General features: G+C 33.5%; 2 protein-coding genes across 9 annotated transcripts in view; one reads left to right on the top strand and one right to left on the bottom strand.

The window, feature by feature from the left end:
• Window positions 1-19,559, top strand: part of Heph (polypyrimidine tract-binding protein 1 heph) — a 394,763-nt gene that overhangs the window by 57,395 nt on the left and 317,809 nt on the right. The window contains exon 1 of one of the 8 annotated variants that reach the window (XM_072902203.1): window positions 1,048-1,786. The exons of the other annotated variants lie outside the window; for them this stretch is intronic. Coding sequence (XP_072758304.1) covers window positions 1,751-1,786 — 36 coding nt within the window. The 5' untranslated portion in view covers window positions 1,048-1,750. Of the gene's footprint in view, window positions 1-1,047; window positions 1,787-19,559 lie in introns of those variants that run through there. 8 annotated transcript variants of the gene reach the window in all.
• Window positions 3,108-9,580, bottom strand: LOC140671107 (esterase FE4). Its single transcript, XM_072902205.1, has 9 exons — window positions 9,255-9,580; window positions 7,812-7,946; window positions 6,785-6,941; window positions 6,147-6,652; window positions 5,904-6,072; window positions 5,404-5,579; window positions 5,195-5,342; window positions 4,450-4,591; window positions 3,108-4,139 (listed from the first exon to the last, which is right to left on the bottom strand). The coding sequence occupies exons 1-9, from the start codon at window positions 9,501-9,503 to the stop codon at window positions 3,851-3,853; spliced, it is 1,971 nt and encodes a 656-aa protein (XP_072758306.1). The 5' UTR covers window positions 9,504-9,580; the 3' UTR covers window positions 3,108-3,850.

The following is a 19,559-nucleotide window of genomic DNA, read 5'->3' as shown; positions in this document are numbered from 1 at the left end:
GCGTATTCCGGGAAAAAAACATGGGAGACGATTCTCGGAATTTGTCGACGAGCAGCTGCACGTATCCAGGCGCCTAATTGCGCAAAGCCTTGTCTACAATAAGTCGATGATCATAAGAAGTTTAACCAATTGCGTTGGATTATTCTTTTCTAAATTCAATCGTGATTGGTTGGGGCTTCCTACGCCAACGACTTACCGTAGACAAGGCTTAATGCGCGCAGTAATACCAAGTTCAATATCCCGTAGAGGGGAGGTCAGTATCAGAGAGATCACTGCCGGGCGATGTTGATCCTCTGTTTCGCGCGTCTTAAATCGGACAAAAGGGAGAATTTCGCGGGTGAGTTGGAACAAGTGTCGGGAGTGCCGAATCGAATAACGGGCCATTATCTCAGCCGAGAGTGGAAAGACGGACGAAATACGCAAAGCGTATCGTAAGGAAAAAAACATGGCGGAAAATTTTCGAATGCCGGACGCTGCGCGTAATGATACCGCGCGCAAAAACCAATTGTGAAAGGGAGCTCTTGTACAGCGCTACAGGAGTCAGTATCTGAGGGATCGCTGCCAGCGATGTCGATCCTCTGTTTATCGGTCGAAAGAGAGAATTTCGCGGATGAACAAGTGTCGGAACGGGCCATTATCCCGGGACTCTTCATTTAGTCTGGCATTTAGGCGGGAGTGCCGAGAGTGGAAAGACGGACGATCGTTTCAACATATTATTTATTAATCCATATGCAAGAGTATATTGATTTATCGAACTAGATGGTGCATTGAGTGCGGGCCCTCAGCTCCCATAGCGTGAAGCGTACGAGGAAGAAAACGTCGCGGATCGCGGGTGATTCGAAATCGGTGGACGGGTCGATGGGCGCTGCACGGAACAAGTTGCGCCATCGCGCGGCAATACCGCGCGTTTATGCCGCGTACCGCCAACAACCAAGACAGCCTACAGAGGGGGTAAGGCTACCGTGTCGCGGCTCGCGGCGCTACGAGGGACGATATCTGAGGGACGACTGCTTGCGATGCATGCGGCAAGTCGTGTTACCGCGTAATATCGCACGGAAACCGACTGAGACCGCCTATGGAGGAAAATAGCTGCTGTGTTAAAGTGTCACCTCGATTATTTAATCGGAGCCGTCACTGCCGCCGATGTTGATCCTCTGATCTTTTCTCGCGTCTTGTATCGTCGGGAATGCCGAACATAATAACGGGCGATTTATTTCTTTATTATTATTAGTCTCCGCGATCGTGATTTACGTTTTTCGATATTCGTAAACGATATAACTGAGATAATTTATCGCGTTGCAAATGACGGATTTCGAACGAGTGTCGGGAATGCCGAGTTGATAGACAGACAATCGTTTCAGGGTATTATTTATTAATCCGCGCAAAAGAATGCACCGAGTTTTTGTATCGTGTATTATATATAACGCGTTGTACGTGTAATTTTATTATTCGTGTGGCGACAATCAAGCGAGAAAATATCGCGACGTATATCTGTATAATGTAATATTCGAAAATATTTAGTTATATAATTTGTCGATTGCTCGCGCGATGAATACTATTATTTTTTTCGCATTATTCTATGTCGTAAATAAAACAAAGTTCGGGCCGAGGAGTGCGATTATTATCGGGAGTGTCGTGCAAAATGTCGCGCGATCGTCATAAGTGATTAATTAGTGTACTCATGGTCATTTAAGTGCAAGTGTTTTGTGAGTGTTTTGTGCTTTCGAAAATACATCGACAGAGGATTAGGATGAAACTTGGGATGACATCAGGTTTTAATAATAAGGTAATTTACTACGTTTTCGTGGAATTAATTTTTTTTTTTTTTTTTTTTTTTGTCACGATGATCGCATAGCATATTTCACGCAATTCCATTTGGGTGTATGAAGCTGGATTTCATTTTGTGAAAATTCTTATTAATTAATTATTAATATTAAATTTACCTAGTATAGGCATAAATTTATATGTAACGGCATTAATGACCCTTTTTGCACAAACTATAAAAATAATAAATTATATATTTGTTTTATTGTTTATTAACGATTATTTGTTTATCAAAATATTTGAATAATTGTACTATTACTTCGTAAAACAATACTCGTATATAATATTCGTCTATATATTATTGAATAGAAATATCGCGCGTGATTTCTTGTACATATGTTAATATATTCCACGATTACAAATATTATATATTCTAATTTTTATTATTATATTTTCTCCGTGTAGAGAGAAAAATTACTGTTATATTATTTTGTCGCGAAGGAAGAAAAACAGAGAATAAACATGTGCGGCGCGAAGCGTATTATGGCGCTTATTAAATATATATTATTAGCGTATATATTATTAGCGTATTGTAGCGCTTAAAGTTTGATAAGAAATGCTTAAAAAATCATTGGCAGATAAAGTGAGACAACGTGAACTTTTGGTGGTGTCTCAGTTTGTCTCGTGTAAATATATATATATATATATATATATATATATTTTTTTTTTGTTTATATACTTAATGTCTTAACATAATATTCAGTATGAAGTATTCACTCTTTTTAACTTTTAAAGATAAAAAATTATCTTATGAAAGTTATTCAGTTTTTTTTAGTACATTTATAAATTTAACATTGTAACTTAAGAGGCTCCGTGTTTTTCCTTCGTATGAATGAAAAACATATTAGAAAATACATGCAATAAAAAAACTTATTTTAAAGAAAATTGTATTAAAAAGTTTTGGAAATATTCTTTTTATTTGGAATTTTGAAAAATACTTGGAAAATCAGGAAATTTTCGGGGAATTATTTTACAAGATTTGACAAGGCACCCTGCCTTTAATGCGGCGGTCGCGACGCCGGAGATTTTTCATAACATTAATTTCGGCTATAATTATGGACAGAAACGCGAGTGACTTTCTCAAGAGTCGTCTGCTAGAATCGTGATTTCTCCTACGCTTACATGTCGAGCATCAAAATATGGGTGGTGAAAATAAAGCCTTATGCGAGAATAATATTGTACATTTCGATATATTCAGAGAGAATTTTATTTTTTATATACATATGTATGAATATATATTTAAATATTTAACTTATGTTTTTGTATACGAAAACGATGGTGTAAAAAAAGTCAAATCTAAAGCGGAATAAAAAGAAAAATTTTAAAAACTTTACGATTCAGATCGGTAAACATAAGTTTGTTCCATTTCGAATGTTCATTTACGAGGAGTTAAATTCAGAACTCCCTTTTCCTTCCCCGAGTTTTGGAAACTTTATCGACGATGTTAACAGCTGTAACGCTCTCGTTCTCATGCCGCGATGGAGATAGGCGTTAGATAGTAAACGAAACAGCTTCGCTTCGTATTTATTATCATCGTTACTTTTTACTGGTGCAAGTAAACTAGCTTTCGCGGGAAGTACACCAAACTGCAAATATGTCTTAAGCTACAAGAGGCGAACGAACTCATACGTGTTCTATATCCTTCTGTGGTATAATATACGTGTACATTTATTTTAGCTTGATAAATATATTTTTTTACTATTATTTTTTACTATAAATTAATTTTTATTACTCTTAATTAACATATAATATTTATATATAATATAATTTTATAATTTTGCACAATATTTTATACAGAATACATTTCTTATGCGAGGAAAACTGTTTTATAATATAATTTATGCATAAAATATCATATCCTTATTATTAATTTCTTCGCGCATTCTTCTCTTTACATTATTATTATATGCGTAATTGAACTTTTTTTTCAAATGTATACGATCCGTAACGAGTTGTGTATAAGTGTATTATTGTTAGTTTTGTCATATTTTTAATACACTGCTTATCGATCACAGATTGAATAATTTTAATAATATACGTAAAATAAAGTAGCAATTAATAATAGAAGATAAATTGTTAATTTGTAATCGATCGTGACGGCGGGAGACGTGTCATCCGGAGAATCACCGATGATCGTGTCGCGTTCCGCCGGTTCCGTCGATACGTCGGCATTCAACTTCTCCCAAAACTCCATTCTGTCGTACAGGAAATCGGCTTGTACCACAATATCCGGCGACTTGCCAATTCCGAATCTCATAAACTGATGATAATCGCGGTAATCGGGCCACGCAGGGACCATCCACGCTTTAGGTACCCTGTAAATATGCAACAAACATTACAAACATTACGATCAGCAAGATCATCCGGCTATCATGGATGAGGATCAGAATTTCCTAGTGATTGGATGCTCCTATCGGCTTTTAAACGGATCATCTACAGACGGTTACGCACTACGACGTCATTGTAAACGGAAACAACACATAACACGCTTCAGGAATTATAATTCTCGGTAAATAATTTCAGGATAATTCTTTGATTTATTCGCGCCACACAGATTTTCGTGATGTAGACTTATATATAGATTTATATTAATGAATATCGTGTGATATGTTTCATTATATTTACCCTTCTCTCATGAAATTCGCCCACATTTCTGTCATGATATTGATCATCATAAAATCAGTCTCCGTATTGTGTAACTTCATATTCGAATACATGTTATTCAATATAGGGAATAAATAGTTTAAGTCATCGTTGTGACACACACCTGGGAATAGATTATTCATTTAAATCCATTACATTTTAGAATTGTTTAATTCTTAACTAGGAAAAAGAGTCGGATACATGATATTCGATATAGGGAGTAAGTAGTCTAAGTCATCGTTATGACAGACACGTGAGAATAGATTATTTTTTAAAAACCCATTACATTTTAGAATTGTTTAATTCTTAACTGGAAAAAGAGTCGGATACATGATATTCGATATAGGGAGTAAGTAGTCTAAGTCATCGTTGTGACAGACACGTGAGAATAGATTATTTTTTTTAAATCCATTACATTTTAAAATTCTTTAATTTTTAACTGGAAAAAGAATTAATATATAATTGAAGATGATAAAAATTAATTACTTTAAAAAAATTTTTTTTTTTTTTTACATAATCAGATTAATTTTTGAAATTACTTTTCTAAAAACTATATGTATATTTAAGAATGAAAAAAATGGCTGCAAAAGATCACTATTTTATTACGCATTTATTTTGCGTAAAAAATAAAAAATTAATTAAAATTTAATATTAATATTAATATTAATATAGATTTAAGTATGATTCTCTGTTATGGGAAAATTGTTACATTTGATAACGTACATACCATAATGAACCGGGGTTCCCGTAGACAAGGTAAACGAGAATGTGCCTTGATATGCAAAAAGAGAAAAATAAACACTGGAATTTCCTATTTTCGATTGATGTTGCGCAGCTTTTAATGTTGGCCACAATATGACGTTATCACTCACTACCTAGAGAGAAATATTTCGTCATTAACACCACAATTTCATTCGTTCTGCGAGTTCAACTCACCTTTGTGATGTTGTCTTTAACACCCAACGAAATATCTCCGTTGAAATAAAAATCCTGTACCGCGGCAGTGAAAATGCTAGTATTGGAAATCCAATCGCGATTTTCTAAAAGATAGAATACGTATTCATCGAAATTCTCTATCATTTCTTTCTCCGTATTAGGATCAGTAAAGAACTCTGAAACAAATACATGAACATGAGTATCCTTTGCTTTTTATTCCACATCGAACTTTATACAATCACCATTATGAATTTATTAAAGATAATTTCATTATTATGAAGAGAGCTCGAGTGTCATACAGCTAGCACTTTAAACATAAGACGGGAGTTTCAACTTTATAGAGATATAAAGTTAATTAATGTAATAATATGAATCATATAGCTGCGCGCTTTTCTTTCGCTCGGGCGCAAATTATCCGACGCCGTTAATTAATTTAACTTGCGCGACAACTTTAATTAATTAAATATTATTATTATGACAAAAGTAATAACGGAAATTACCGAGCGTCTTCACTAACCCTTCGTCTTTCACGACTTGCATTATTGCCGGTATATCGCGGAATAAACCGTCCTTTATTATTTTCCACGGATGCATCGTCACGATGGCGTTCTCCGAATCATTTTCCAATGTAGGACCAAAGTTACATATTGGATTTTCTCTCCAAATTTTCTAACACAAAGTAATATACAAATCATCAATTCCATAGAATATAATGAGAATTTAATAATATTATAAATACTTACAAAGTGCTCTAACATTTTCGCCAATCGCTTTGCATCGACCGTTCTCATGCATTTTACCATCTCTTCGTCATCTTTTATATATTCTTCGTTATAATCTTCATACGGAACATTGACGTTAACGTCATCGCTTTTTCTTTCATTTTTCTCCTCGGAATTATCGGTGACTGTCTCGTTTGATGCAATTATATTATCGCTTTTTTTCGGCTGGCAGCCAACTAGCCTTGCCAATTTCAAACAATTTTGTCGACACAATTCTTTGGACTGATAAGCCCACGAACCTAAAGCGGAACCGCCTAGTAAAATATATTTCTGGAAGAGTCCTTCTGTTTTATTCGAGAGAGCGAGGAAATGAGTCGATGCAGCACCAGCACTCGCTCCCATAAGGGTTACTGCTTCGGGATTTCCATTGAAGTTGTGAATATTCTCGTGTATCCACTCGAGGGCCATCTTCATATCTTTGAGACCGTAATTACCTGGCGAGACTTGGTTCGTTGTACTAAAAAAACCTATGTGATCAAACTTGTTACTACTACGTATTATATGGTAAAATCTAATCTGATTATTTAATGATTATTTTAAATAAAAAAGAAAGATGTTTAGGAAGGGCAGTAATATATATTCAATAATTTTTTGCTCACCAAAAATATTAAGCCGATAATTGAGTGTAACGAGAATCACTTTCTGATCTGTCAAATAATCCGGCGCGAATAGTTTACTGTTGCTGCTGCCATGACTATATCCACCGCCATGCACGTAGACTAAAACCGGCAATTTCATCCGTTGAATGCCTGGAATCTACAAAAATTTTTGATAAAATTTGTGCCGAGTAATAAAACTATGTATAACATAAACAAATACAAAATATTTGATAGACATTAAGAACCAAGCATCCAACGTAACCCACTGAATATCACCATAATCACTGATGGATCCTAAGTAGGGGGGGGGGCGGGAGGGGGGTTGGAGTTAAAAAATCAATTTTGATTTCAATCAAACCTCCACCCTCCCCTCCCCCTCGAAAGGAAAAAAAATCAATTTTGATAAGAAATGATCAAACCGTGAAAATAAAGCATATGGATAATTAAATCCAATAATTTTGTCAACCCTCTCCCCCCTTTATTGACATCAGGATCCGCTAGTGGCCATAATAATATAACTGATCAAAAGTTCAGTTTAATCAAAACAGAAGTTGGTCTCACGATTTGATAGAGCTCGTGTTTATTTTTAAAAATTATAATATTTCAATTTCTTATTTGTTCGAAACTTTCAAGGAGACTACAGAAATTGCGTACGATGTAAAATACTAATAATAGAATTATGACAACGAACAGATATACTCTCACACAATCTAGTAAATAATTTACATCGTACGCAATTTCTGTAGTCTCCTTGAAAGTTTCGAACAAATAAAAAATTGAAATATTATAATTAATATTTAAATATTTAAATTATAATATTTAAATATTTTGTTTAAAGTACTTATTACATATATATATATATATATATTTAAATATTTTGTTAAAATACTTATTACATATATATATGTAATAAATATTTTTAACAAAATATTTAAATATTTCTATTTGAATATGAATATTTAAATATTAAAATATTAAAGTATTTTTAAACCTATTTATGTATAATATCTATACATGATACACTTACGTAAGGCATGAAGATATTTAAATAAAGGCAATCTTCGCTACCTAAAATTTTGGAATCGCTAATTTGAAGGCACATTTCTCCATCAGCTGTTGCATTACGAATTGCTGTCCATGTGTGATTCCATCGTTGTGGGCTCTAAATAAAAAAAAGAGAATTATATATTGTAATTAATAATTAGCAATCTCTTAAATAATTGAGAGATATTAACAATTTTTATTTTTTTTTTATTTCTTACAATAAAATACAATTAAAATTATTGCATATTTAAATTTATACAAAATTTATGCTCAAGAAACTTCAAGATAAGTAAAAAATGGTCGTATTTGAAATTTTAATTTAATTTAATTTTAAAGCTTAAAGTCTCTACTTTAAAAAGCATTTTAGATTTTGAATTTCTCTTTTTCCCTTTCCGCTACCCTTTAAAAAGTGAGGACCTTTTTCGTTTCCAAAAAATTACACAGTTTGACGCACTCCACGGGGTGAAATAAATTTTTTTGCCAATATCATGACAACCATTGTAAAATTTGGACTTTTCTTTGCAAGTTAAAAAAAAATTTAGGCTGATACGACCTTTTTTCGCGGAGTTACAGCATATTAAAGTTACCCATGCATTTTTGGTTAATCACCGCCTGCATTTGTATTACCTGACGATGCGCACCAGGAGGGAGTTGCTGCGTGCTGCCTAGTTTGACGCACGTAGAGTGCGTCAAACTAGACAATTTTTTTGGAAACGAAACACGTCTTCACTTTTAAAAGGGCGGCGGGAAGGGTGAAAAGAGAAATTCAAAATCTAACAAATGCTTTTTAAAATAGAGACTTTAGGCTTTAAAATAAAAAATATTTTTTTCAAATACGACCATTTTTGATGGAGTTATGCGTATTTGAAGTTATTCAAAAAATTTTGCATTCTACATATGCGATAATTTTTATCAAGTCAAGCACTTTATTTTAGCACGTTAGTTTTATGAAATAATATTGAGAGAGAAATTGAAAAGAGTGATTACTTTTGAAATAAATGTTATTCGAAAATTTTAAATATCATTTTAAATAAAAGTTTCCAATATTTCTATAAAATAATTAAAATTATTATTTTAATAATAAATTTTAATTATTATATTTTAAATAAATATTCTTTCTATAAATTTGTACTTATTATTATTACTGAAAATAAACATTTCCAAATAATATTTTATTTATAAATGAAATATAATTTAAATAGTTATATTTTTAATTTTTTTTGTGAATTTGAAATGTTTTTTATTTTTAATTTTTTTGCGAATTTAACATGTGCTCCTGCATCTATCGAATCATATAAGGATATTATATGTACACAAAAATGTGTGTGTGTTTTAAATATATTTTATTATTTAGGATAATTCTGGATGCGTGCGTGAGGAGGAAAGAGAATGCTGTGCATAAATAAACAGATTACAGATTACACACCTTGAACCTCAAATCGCCCACCGGTGGCAACGCGTACGGTATTCCAAGAAAATTCGCGATCCATTCGTCGCGTATGCTTTTACTCCACTTGCCTCGGATGATGCCCCATTTTGTATGGACTATTGGTTCGGATTCATTAAACCATAAACCGTCGACGAGGATTAAATAGAGTACAAAGACACAAGTCCATCTCCAAATTCTTTCGTTCAAATTCAGGCACCCTGTCGATATGATATATTTCCGTTCCATACTCGATGCGAATAAGTACTACGCAATTATGTCTGTTACATGAATAATATACACGAACCGACTAAAAGTTTACTTGAATAATAAACGATCTTATCACTGATGACTGCATAACTTAACCTAACACAAGTAATCATAAATAATTTTAGCAAGATAAAAATACATTAAACCGAACGAGTTTAAACTATTTTTTTAAATTTATTTTTTTGTACAGAGTGTATCAATTATTGATGCTTTTCTTCTCAGCCGACCTGGCTGCATTAGTTCAGAGTTTATCTGTCTCTTTCCAATACAAAAAAGATAAACTCTGAACTAGTACAATTTTCTAGTGCAATCAGTTCAGTTACCAGTTCACAGACTAGGATGGTATTTTTAAAAAGTTGCTATAGAAAATAATCGTCTTTTCTTTTTAAAAGGAATTACAGTTTGTTTATATATATCAATTTCTTTCATTTTTTTTCTGTATAAGAAAGTATTAAGATAAAAGTATCAAAAAATTAAGTTTTATTGATTATTTTGACATAAAATATTTATCTTGTAAATGATATCTATTCTTCTATTAAAATATTTACTTATTTATTGTTTATACTTATAATAAGAATAGAATCGATATTTACAGTTCTGTCCTTACTTCTGTACTTACTGTTCTGAAGTAATTTGCACATTATGTGTCACAATGTATTAAAATAAATAATAGCACGCAAATAATACTAATTATTATAATACTAAAACTAATCGTTATAACTAATATATTCAGCCTGTACAATCAACAAAACGTAATATTTAAGTCCGCACCAACATGTTTACCATCTATTACTTATATCTTATCTTTCGCCCATTCTATTCATTATTAACATAACGCTCTTGACTTACTATATAGGGTGCAACTTTTTCCTCAACGACAGTCGAGAAAAGTTATTATTTTTTATTAGATTCCAAATTTTGTTATTATATATCTCTGTAACTAACAATAAATCTTAAATAAAAATTGTAATAAAGTATACTCCACCTAAAATTAACGGAAGAATATAATTAATATAATGTGTTGATCTTTTAATTCTACAAAGTTTGGTTTGCGAAAAACCCGTCTTTTTCAATTGCTTTATAACCAGAAAAATATTGATGCTTTGACTTTTTTGCTAAGGAAAAAGTTGCTGCTTTTTTTGGCACGGACACAATCACGCTGTGCGTTTCGTGTCCGTGAATTCTGGGACACTGTATATACTCTATATTTTTATCTTACAATTAGAAGACAAAATTTAAAACTTTAGAGTTTTTAAGAGGTTATTAAAAAGTGTATGTATGTGTGTTTGAAGATAATATTTCTCATTTTTTGAAAACTGATAATTAAGAGTTCTGGTTTTCTAGAGTTACATAATTTTTGATAATTTAAACAAATAATTTTAACTGTTAAGTAAATGCCTCAAGGTAAGCTGAGAAGCCAAGTTCACGCAGCGTCTCTCTCTCTCTCTCTCTCTCTCTCTCTCTCTCTTTCTTTCTTTCTTTCTACTAAATTTAAAAAAAATTTCTTTATCATTTGTGGTTAAAATTTAAGATATTTTTTTTTTTTTTTGCATGAACTCTAAAGAATTTTATCTTTTAAAAGCAACCAATTGATTTAAATAGAGCTATGATAAATACGTATCGATAAGACACTGCTCGAGAGAATTTGATTTATTCTAGATTTATTATTAGAAAACAGTTTCCATTTAGTTCCATTTTCGAGCATTTGATCCATCTTAAAACAGTTTTCATCTAGTTCCTGGCCTGTTTATACACTTTCGAAAGAGTTTTAACGTGAAATAAGAAGCATGAATAATTTTTTAAACAATTTATATCGTGAAAAAGTACATATACATGATTTACAGATCGTATTGAATCGTTCTATAAATGCACAATGATTTGTTAATTTAGCGATTTGCCACGTCAAAAACAGGCTTAATCGCGAAGTTAAACGCGTGGCACTAGCTATTCAGCTAACCCGAGTTGTTAATCCGTCGACTTAAATCACCGTTATCGAGCTTGTATCATGTTGTGCGCAAGGTTGCGGAATCGTTAGTGCCCGAAGAAGTCAACTGATAAGCGTTTAAACTATAATACTTAGTCAAAGGGTTGGAAAACTTACGCGAGCAATTATCAAATGCGGAAATTCAACAATTTCCAACTTGGCTTCTGCCTCGCAAAGAGATTATACCGTACATCCATCGTGATTGTACAATTTATAAAAAGTATAAACTGTATAAAAATATACGTAACACATAATCCAGCTATTCTTTCGCGAGTTTATTTCTTGGAAAGCTTAGAACGTGTATTATCTGTCTTTCTCTCGTAGGAAGTGATTGAATACACCACGCTCACGCACCGCTCTATCTTTATATTATTTATTCACTAGGAGGATCTCTATCAACCGTGACGTATTATTAAGCGCGGGGGTAATGCGGCTTTCGGCGGAGCTTAGCTACGTACTGCGCATTATTATAGATGAGCAACTTAACCCAGGTTACTCGTAACCATTCCATTATTCAACGCGTTGCATTTTAACTCTCCGCTACGCTACTTCGTAACGTCAACAATCGCGCAGGCTTACTTGACGGGAACTCGAAATAATAACTATGTATATGTTTTGTAATAACTATGTATATATACATTTTGTATATATTGTGTACATAATCTTCGTATTATATATGTACATATTTTGCCCTAATTGTCGCAATCGTAAAATGAAATAGTAATTTTAAAATCTTAAATATATATATATATATATATATATATATATATATATATATATATATATATAAATTGTGTCTATACTAACGTAGAATCCAAGTCTCTTCTTTCTCTTTCAATTGAAGAGTTTTTAATATAATTCATCTTTTTAAACATTTTAGAAAATTAATGTAAACTTTTTTAATTTTTCTAACTTGTATTTTAAAATTAATTTTTTTATGTTTCTAAGTAAAAAAATATTCAGAAGAAATTAACTTACAACTTAAAAATTGGTTTTATTATTTTCTGGTTTCACTATTAAACAGTTTTTATTACTTCAGATCTATTGAAGTAAGTGACTTTAATGATTTAAGAAAAAGAAATTTTTTTAGATAAAATCCTATTTCATGTGAGACCATTTAATAATTAATATATAATTTTACTTTTTAACAGATGATTAGTTATTTAAAAAGTTATTGGAAAGCATTTTTTAAATAAAAATAATCAGAGACCAGTCAGGTAAAATGGATTAATAAATAACTCGTTTACGTCTAGCCAAAACTTACTCATTGTCAGAATATTTAACAATTGTTTCCTGACCAATAACTGACCAAGAATTAGAACAAGCTAATTTGTAGCTATTTCAATAGCTAGTTCAATAATTAATTCATATTCATACAAAACCAATATCTTATTATTAAAACTAATATTTTTTAGACATGATATAATTAACTATATATAGTACTAAAAGTTTAACAATTTTTTAATAATAGCTTTTAACTACTTTATTTAATTAAGAAAATTAAATGTAAAGTTAAAAAAATAAAGAGAGAGTTGAATAAAAAGTTATTAATTAAGCTATTATTAAAAGAATTGAGTGGGTATTAATTAACTTTAGTTGTTAATCAGATTGTAAAAAAAAACATAAAAGGACATTATTAATTTTAACTGCTTTTATAGCAATAAATTACAACATGAAAATTTATCTGTTTGAGTAGAGATTATTATTGTCTGACAGGTTTAATATCAAAGGTGATAAGAAAAGTTTCTTAAAATTTTGCTTCTTAAAAAATTGTAAATCTTTAAATCTTATCTTTACCAGTTTTCCCCGAATATTTTTCTACTTGGGAGTCAAGAAATGCTTGAGAATTAAGAAAATTAATTTAATTAATTTAAAATTAATAAAAATGAGGAAAATTAAATTTTACGTATAAATTGGATCATTATTGCTTCAAACTGTTCAGTTTTGAAATTAACAAGGGTAGGTATTTTTTTTTACGTTTTTGTCTTAAATTGCATTGCCGGTTTTTTTTTTTTAAACTCCGAAGCAGTACTTGAGGAGCGATCGTTCTTTATTTATCTTGAATCTTGAGTCGAGCGACCGTCTAAATTCGGATCTCATGCATCCCGTGGGTTTTCTTCTCGTTCTGGTGTTCTACGTCGACCGTCGCCCGCCACCGCTACCGCCGCCGCGGCGGAGGATCCGCTTCCGCTAGTGTGCACGGTGGAAGTCCTAACAATTTCCTGACAAGGGGTTTCCCCCGGGAGGTTCCGGTCCGTTTCCGCGCGGAATCTCTACGGCCACCTTGACTCGTTACGCGTCGTTTGCCGAGCCGTTTATCTCCTCGTCATTAGTTATGCCGCGTTACTTGGTCGCAGCCCTTTGTTGTCTCTCCTCAAGTTTTATTTCTTCTTCTTGTCTAATCTCATATCTAATACAGATTGCGATAGCGATTACACGCTGGAATGTCGCGATTACATGAAGCGCGAATTATGAGGAATGACATTTGGATAACTGATTTTTTCAGACACTCGAACGATTACACTTTAATTGTAACACATTCACAGATATATATTTTCATATTTATGTACAGAATAGAATGCATATTGATCCGAATGAATCAAATACCTAGTTATGGAAAAAATGATAAAGAAAGTAAAGATTAACTTGAGCTTATACTTATTCGAACAATTATTTTGCTTTTCGTGTTAATGGTGGATTTTGAGTAGCGCGAAGGACCGAATCAAGTAGAATGTCAATGTGATTTAATATCAGCCGTTTCCGCGCTTACGTACGCATATGGGATCGCGTCGTGTTTGATTAAAGGCGAACGCTGCGTCGGGATTATACATTCGTCTATTTGTCGCGTCATGGACTAATTGCAGTACGCGATGCAACGATGCATCACCTCGGAGCAAGAACCATCCGGAAATAGCGCGGTTTGCAGGAGCTATGTAGCTGTGTTATACTTGATGATGTCGTCAAGGTTCGTCGCAACATCAGTTTTTCCAGGTTAGCACCGTAATTGAACACGTCTCGTATTGAATTTATGCTTGTTATTAATATCATCGGATGTACGGATGTCGATATAATTTCCTTTTTGTGTACACATGTATAGAATTATATAATGTAATTCTCCGTTAAAATCATAATCCCGTTTAATGTCATGCGATTAAAAAGCTAAATATTTTCATTTTATTGTCATTCTCGTTATTTACTTCTGCTCAAACAGCCCTATGTGAGCGTCGGGAGCTTTTTGTCAGTTTGCCGCATCATTAAATAAAGAGAGATATGAATAGCTTTGATCATAAATGCATAACAATAATGAGATATGAACCGAGTATTTTTTCCGCACGCCGCTCGTGCTTCGAGAGAGCCGACACAATGGAAAAAGCGCGGTTTTTACTGCAGACCGCGCGCGATAAATCTCGGGGGGAATCTCGTGATGACACATTTGCGTAACGAGAGACGTGATTTTCAAGCACGAGTTGGCCGCAACAAAAATTTTATTTTTTTTTTTTTTTTTTTTCCCGCACGGAGCGATGTCGTCGAACGTTCGATCGAGTCGCAGTGACGATCGACATTCGTTTTACCTGACATTAATATGTCGTACAATTACACGGATAATGTTGTATTTAATGTAAACGTCATTGTATTTGCATGCACGTATGTACGCACACACTCGTGCGATTGCACGAGAAAATAAAGCCGGCGATACGAAATTACATCGTGATGTTATCACAGAGATAAGCGCAGAATGTACGCTAAATGTCGCGAAACAATTAATGAATTAACCGACGCAAATGGTTCGCCACCGTGAAATTATTAATTACGATGTTATTTATAACGGCACGCACGCTAGATTTTCGCTTTGAACCGTTTTAATGCACCGTCTGTGTTTGCACGACGACGCATTATTATGCACTCTGACTGGATATGTATATATCTTGTTATTTCTTTTACTGTCGCGGTTTTATATACGGTATATATTCTTGTTTAATGCCGTCGTTGAAAAGTGCACGTTTCTGTAAAGGAATTACGAACAAAGGGAAAATGAGAGCGCTCGGTCAAATGAGAGCCGTATGTCTTCTTTTTCTTCCTTTTATTCTGCTTTAAAAGGAAATTCGGTTCGGAGCCGGCGTACAAATGTCCGCAGATAAATACGAGACTATGATAAATACAGTAATTTTTATCTCGACATTTTGGCGACTCCGCGAGTTAAAAGGGTCAAGAATGTTTCGTAATTTAGAGTTTTCGCTGATTTTAACTTGACTTTGTATTGATGTGTGACTTGAAGTTTTTATTATTTATCAAATATATAGGAATATATATACATATAATTTTGTTCTCCGATTAAGTAATGGAAATTATTCTTTTATATTGAAACTTTCTTCACTCTCTCTTATAAATTGAGTTTGTTATTACTCTGTCAGAAACAGTATAGCTTACCATGAAATATACATTAGAGATCTATTTATATTTTTAATATAATAATCTTCTTTGTCACTGAAGTCGAAAAAAGTTTTGATATGCTTTCGAGAAGATAGCGGTCGCGTGTAAGATGTTTCAAGGGCCAAGAGTGTTTTATTCTCACGAGGTTACTTTTGTCAAACGCCATAACCACTTTCCATGCTTGTTCTCTCTTTCATACCTTTCGGACGCATTAGAGCGTTCAAGGGCAAAATATCAGAGGCATAAGGGTGAATAATACATGGGGACTCTGTCGAAGAAGGATAACTTCCACAGTCTTTATTCGCAACATGGTAAAGTACAAAGTTTGAAAGTATTCCAAATATATCTGTCGAGGAAGGACATATCGTCTTCACTTTTTATTTCCTGTACTTTCCAAGTACGGTACTTTGGGGAATTTTCAATTTTATGATGACGGTTAAAAATCGTTTTTTTCCGTACAAGATGCTATAAAAAAAAAAAAAAAAAAAAAAAAAAAAACAACTTTATGAAATAAGCGAAATAAATTTTGTTATTCTTGAGATAGTATCCATATTCTGTATTGTGTAATTTGAGAAAGATGTTTGGAGCATAAAAGGTCGCTACTGTTGTCGTTGATGTAAGGTCGGTGTTGCTGTCAGCCAAGGTAGCGCCAAAGGAATGGTAATTCGCGATATTCCTTAAGAACGTGAAAAAGTATCGTCGAGTGAGAAAAGCAAGGTCCTTTCGGCGTCGTCTTTCCCGTCACGCTCTGGAAATTTCCCTCTAATTCGACGAGGCTACTCGAGAAAGCCGAGAGACGGCACTTGGTCGCGCGAAAGTGAAATATGCACGTTAGACGTGCATACGCGAGCCATCAGCTTTCGGCTTGTATGTCGCAAGCCGAATGCATAGACATTGCCTACGCGAGAAAGCACTGCGGCCCGGTGATGCATTGCCTCGGGAGATTAATGCATCGCGCCGCACAGTTTGTTAGGGTGAATAACGACCGGCTGCAATAATGATATCACCATTAACCTGTCCGCGAAAGTCTCGTGATTCCTCGAGCGAGCACGTGCGCGTGCAAAAGCGATCCGATCGTTCAGAGAACATATATGACTAATTCGAGGTATCGATATCATCGAGGTGTCTTCTTTTCCTGGAATATTCCGGAATATCGTTTCCCATGACTCTCGGGAGAGCTGGTTATTTTTACTTATTTTGTCGTTCGGTCAATGAAGTGGAAATCTCGTCGACTCTCGAGGCAACTCTCTCTCTCTCTCTCGAAAGTGTTTCACGAGGAAAAATCATCCGGAAGGAAAAACGGAGCACAATCTTGGTATTGTAATGTACTACCTGACGTAATGCTCCTCTAAAGAATTTCTCTTATTGTATGTAGCGCGTACGAGCTCGTGGAGAATTAATTTCAAAGGTCAAAAGTGCACGTCCTGTCTATTTGCGCAACGAGCGTCGAGTATAGAAACAGCATGATTTATTTAACTCGCCGCATTCCGGTCTAATGCCGCGCGCGTTACCGTTTTAGATAAACGATCCTTTTCAGGCCTTTATCTGTAGTACTTGAAAGTAACTCTTTAATGTAACGATGAGTCTTTTGTATCAAAAGCATATATAAGTTCATTATTAATTATTAATCGTCCCTTTATTACCGCGTCGCGTAAATTTATCGCATCGAGGTCGCGTGAATCTATCACGGGCGATGATAAGACATCGCGAGAAGAGTTATTACAAGCTTGTTCGCTCGGCGCGAATCTGTTCGCCACTCTTGTTAAAGTGTTATTATCATTTTTCGGTGCTCGCGATCTTCGTTTAATACTTCAACGCGCTCGAGAATGCTCGCAACACGTCTCTACCTTGTAATGTGCTGTACATAATAACGCTGTTGATTGCAACCCTCCGGCACGAAAATTATAATACAGCTGACGTAAAATGTGTGGGAGAGAAAGAGAGAAAGAGAGAGAGGGAGAGAGTCGATGCGATTACTCGGGCGCCTTAATGACACTTAATGTACTCTCACAGCGATTTCTCGTACGGGCACGATGCGAAGAAGCGAGAGAGAGAGAGAGAGAGAGAGAGAGAGAGAGAGAGAGAGAGAGAGAGAGAGAGAGAGAGAGAGAGAAAGAAGCGTTACACTACGCGTGCCACACGGGGGTTGCTTCATTTGCTCCGCGATTTCTCCCGGCCATCGCTCGGCCACCGGGGTGCAGTAACGCGCTAATGAAGTATTTACCATTCTATTACTACGTACCGCGAGAACCCGCTTCTCGCAGCCTTTATCGCCATCTGCCCCTCGCTCTCATCCGTTCTTGAAGGTGAATCGCTCCTCACGGACGAGAAGCGATATGGACTTTCGAATCACCGTATTATAGATTATACGAATTATTAGCAAGCATGTTGAGTTGATCTGAATTTAAACGAAGTTTCTCGAGTATTATATGCTTGGCTTAGAATCTTAAATATAACGATGAGCACATTTCGAATGTAGACATTAAAGTAATTATATACTTTTATTGAAATAAAAAATGTTATTCGCAGATTTATTTTCCGCGAGAGAGGAATAATAGAAATATAAATATGTACATAAGAAGCATTTATTTAAAATGTTTAATTATTAAAATTAAAATTATTAATTAAAATAATCATTTAAAAATTTTTTCCAAAAGAAAGAGAGAAATTATTATTTAAAATAATATTCAAGAGCTTTTTAATTTATATCAATTATTTTAAATATTGCCCTGTGCACTTATCAATTTCACAGAAAAATTATTTTCTGCGAAATCGACGCATTAACATCCGCGTTTGGCTCTTATTCGCCAAATTTCTAGTTGCTTGGTTTTAAATACTACTTTTAATTTTATTTGAAATATTACTAAATATTATCTTATATGTAATAAATAATTCGAATTGTGACACAAAACAGATACCTATTTATTTCAAAAGTAAATATTATTTAATACAATTTAAAAAACAATATAATTTAATGAATCTAACAAACGTACGTACGTAAGCCTTAAAAAATATATGTAGAATGAATATAAATTTAGAAACATTGTGTAACTCAAATATTTTATTGTTCACTTAATGAAAGAGATAATTATTTCCATTAATTATTTGAAATATGTATTTGACGCTATTGTAGTGTGAATACATATTTAAAATATTTATTTCTGAGTCGCAAAATTAACTAAATATAAATTTAAATTATATTTTAATTAAGATAGAAGAGAATTGTTATTTTATAATGTGCAATAATATTGTACAATTCAATAAAGGAAAATTAACTCTTACATTTTTATTTTAAATACTATTGTGTCTATCTCTGCTTATCTAAATGTGATCCACACAATCAAATGAAATATCTTGTATAATTATATAGTTTTAAAACTTAGCGCTACGGTAATAATTGTTTTTATTATATTCTTTTTTTCGCGCATGTAAATATATTATTATTTCTCCATTACCGACACGAGATACAGAAAATATGTCTTTACAATTTCTTTTCGACATGCAAAATCGCTTGCTGAATACGTAAAGGACATACCGCAAGCAAGCTAATGAAATTTCGCGTTAGTTGCTTCGAAGTTACTCCACACCGGACTGTCTGCTTAAAACTACTCGGAATTCCT

This window comes from Anoplolepis gracilipes, chromosome 11 (assembly GCF_047496725.1).
Source record: "Anoplolepis gracilipes chromosome 11, ASM4749672v1, whole genome shotgun sequence".
NCBI lineage: Eukaryota > Metazoa > Arthropoda > Insecta > Hymenoptera > Formicidae > Anoplolepis > Anoplolepis gracilipes.
Note: the sequence above shows the minus strand (reverse complement) of the source record. Positions and strands in the feature narration are given on the sequence as shown.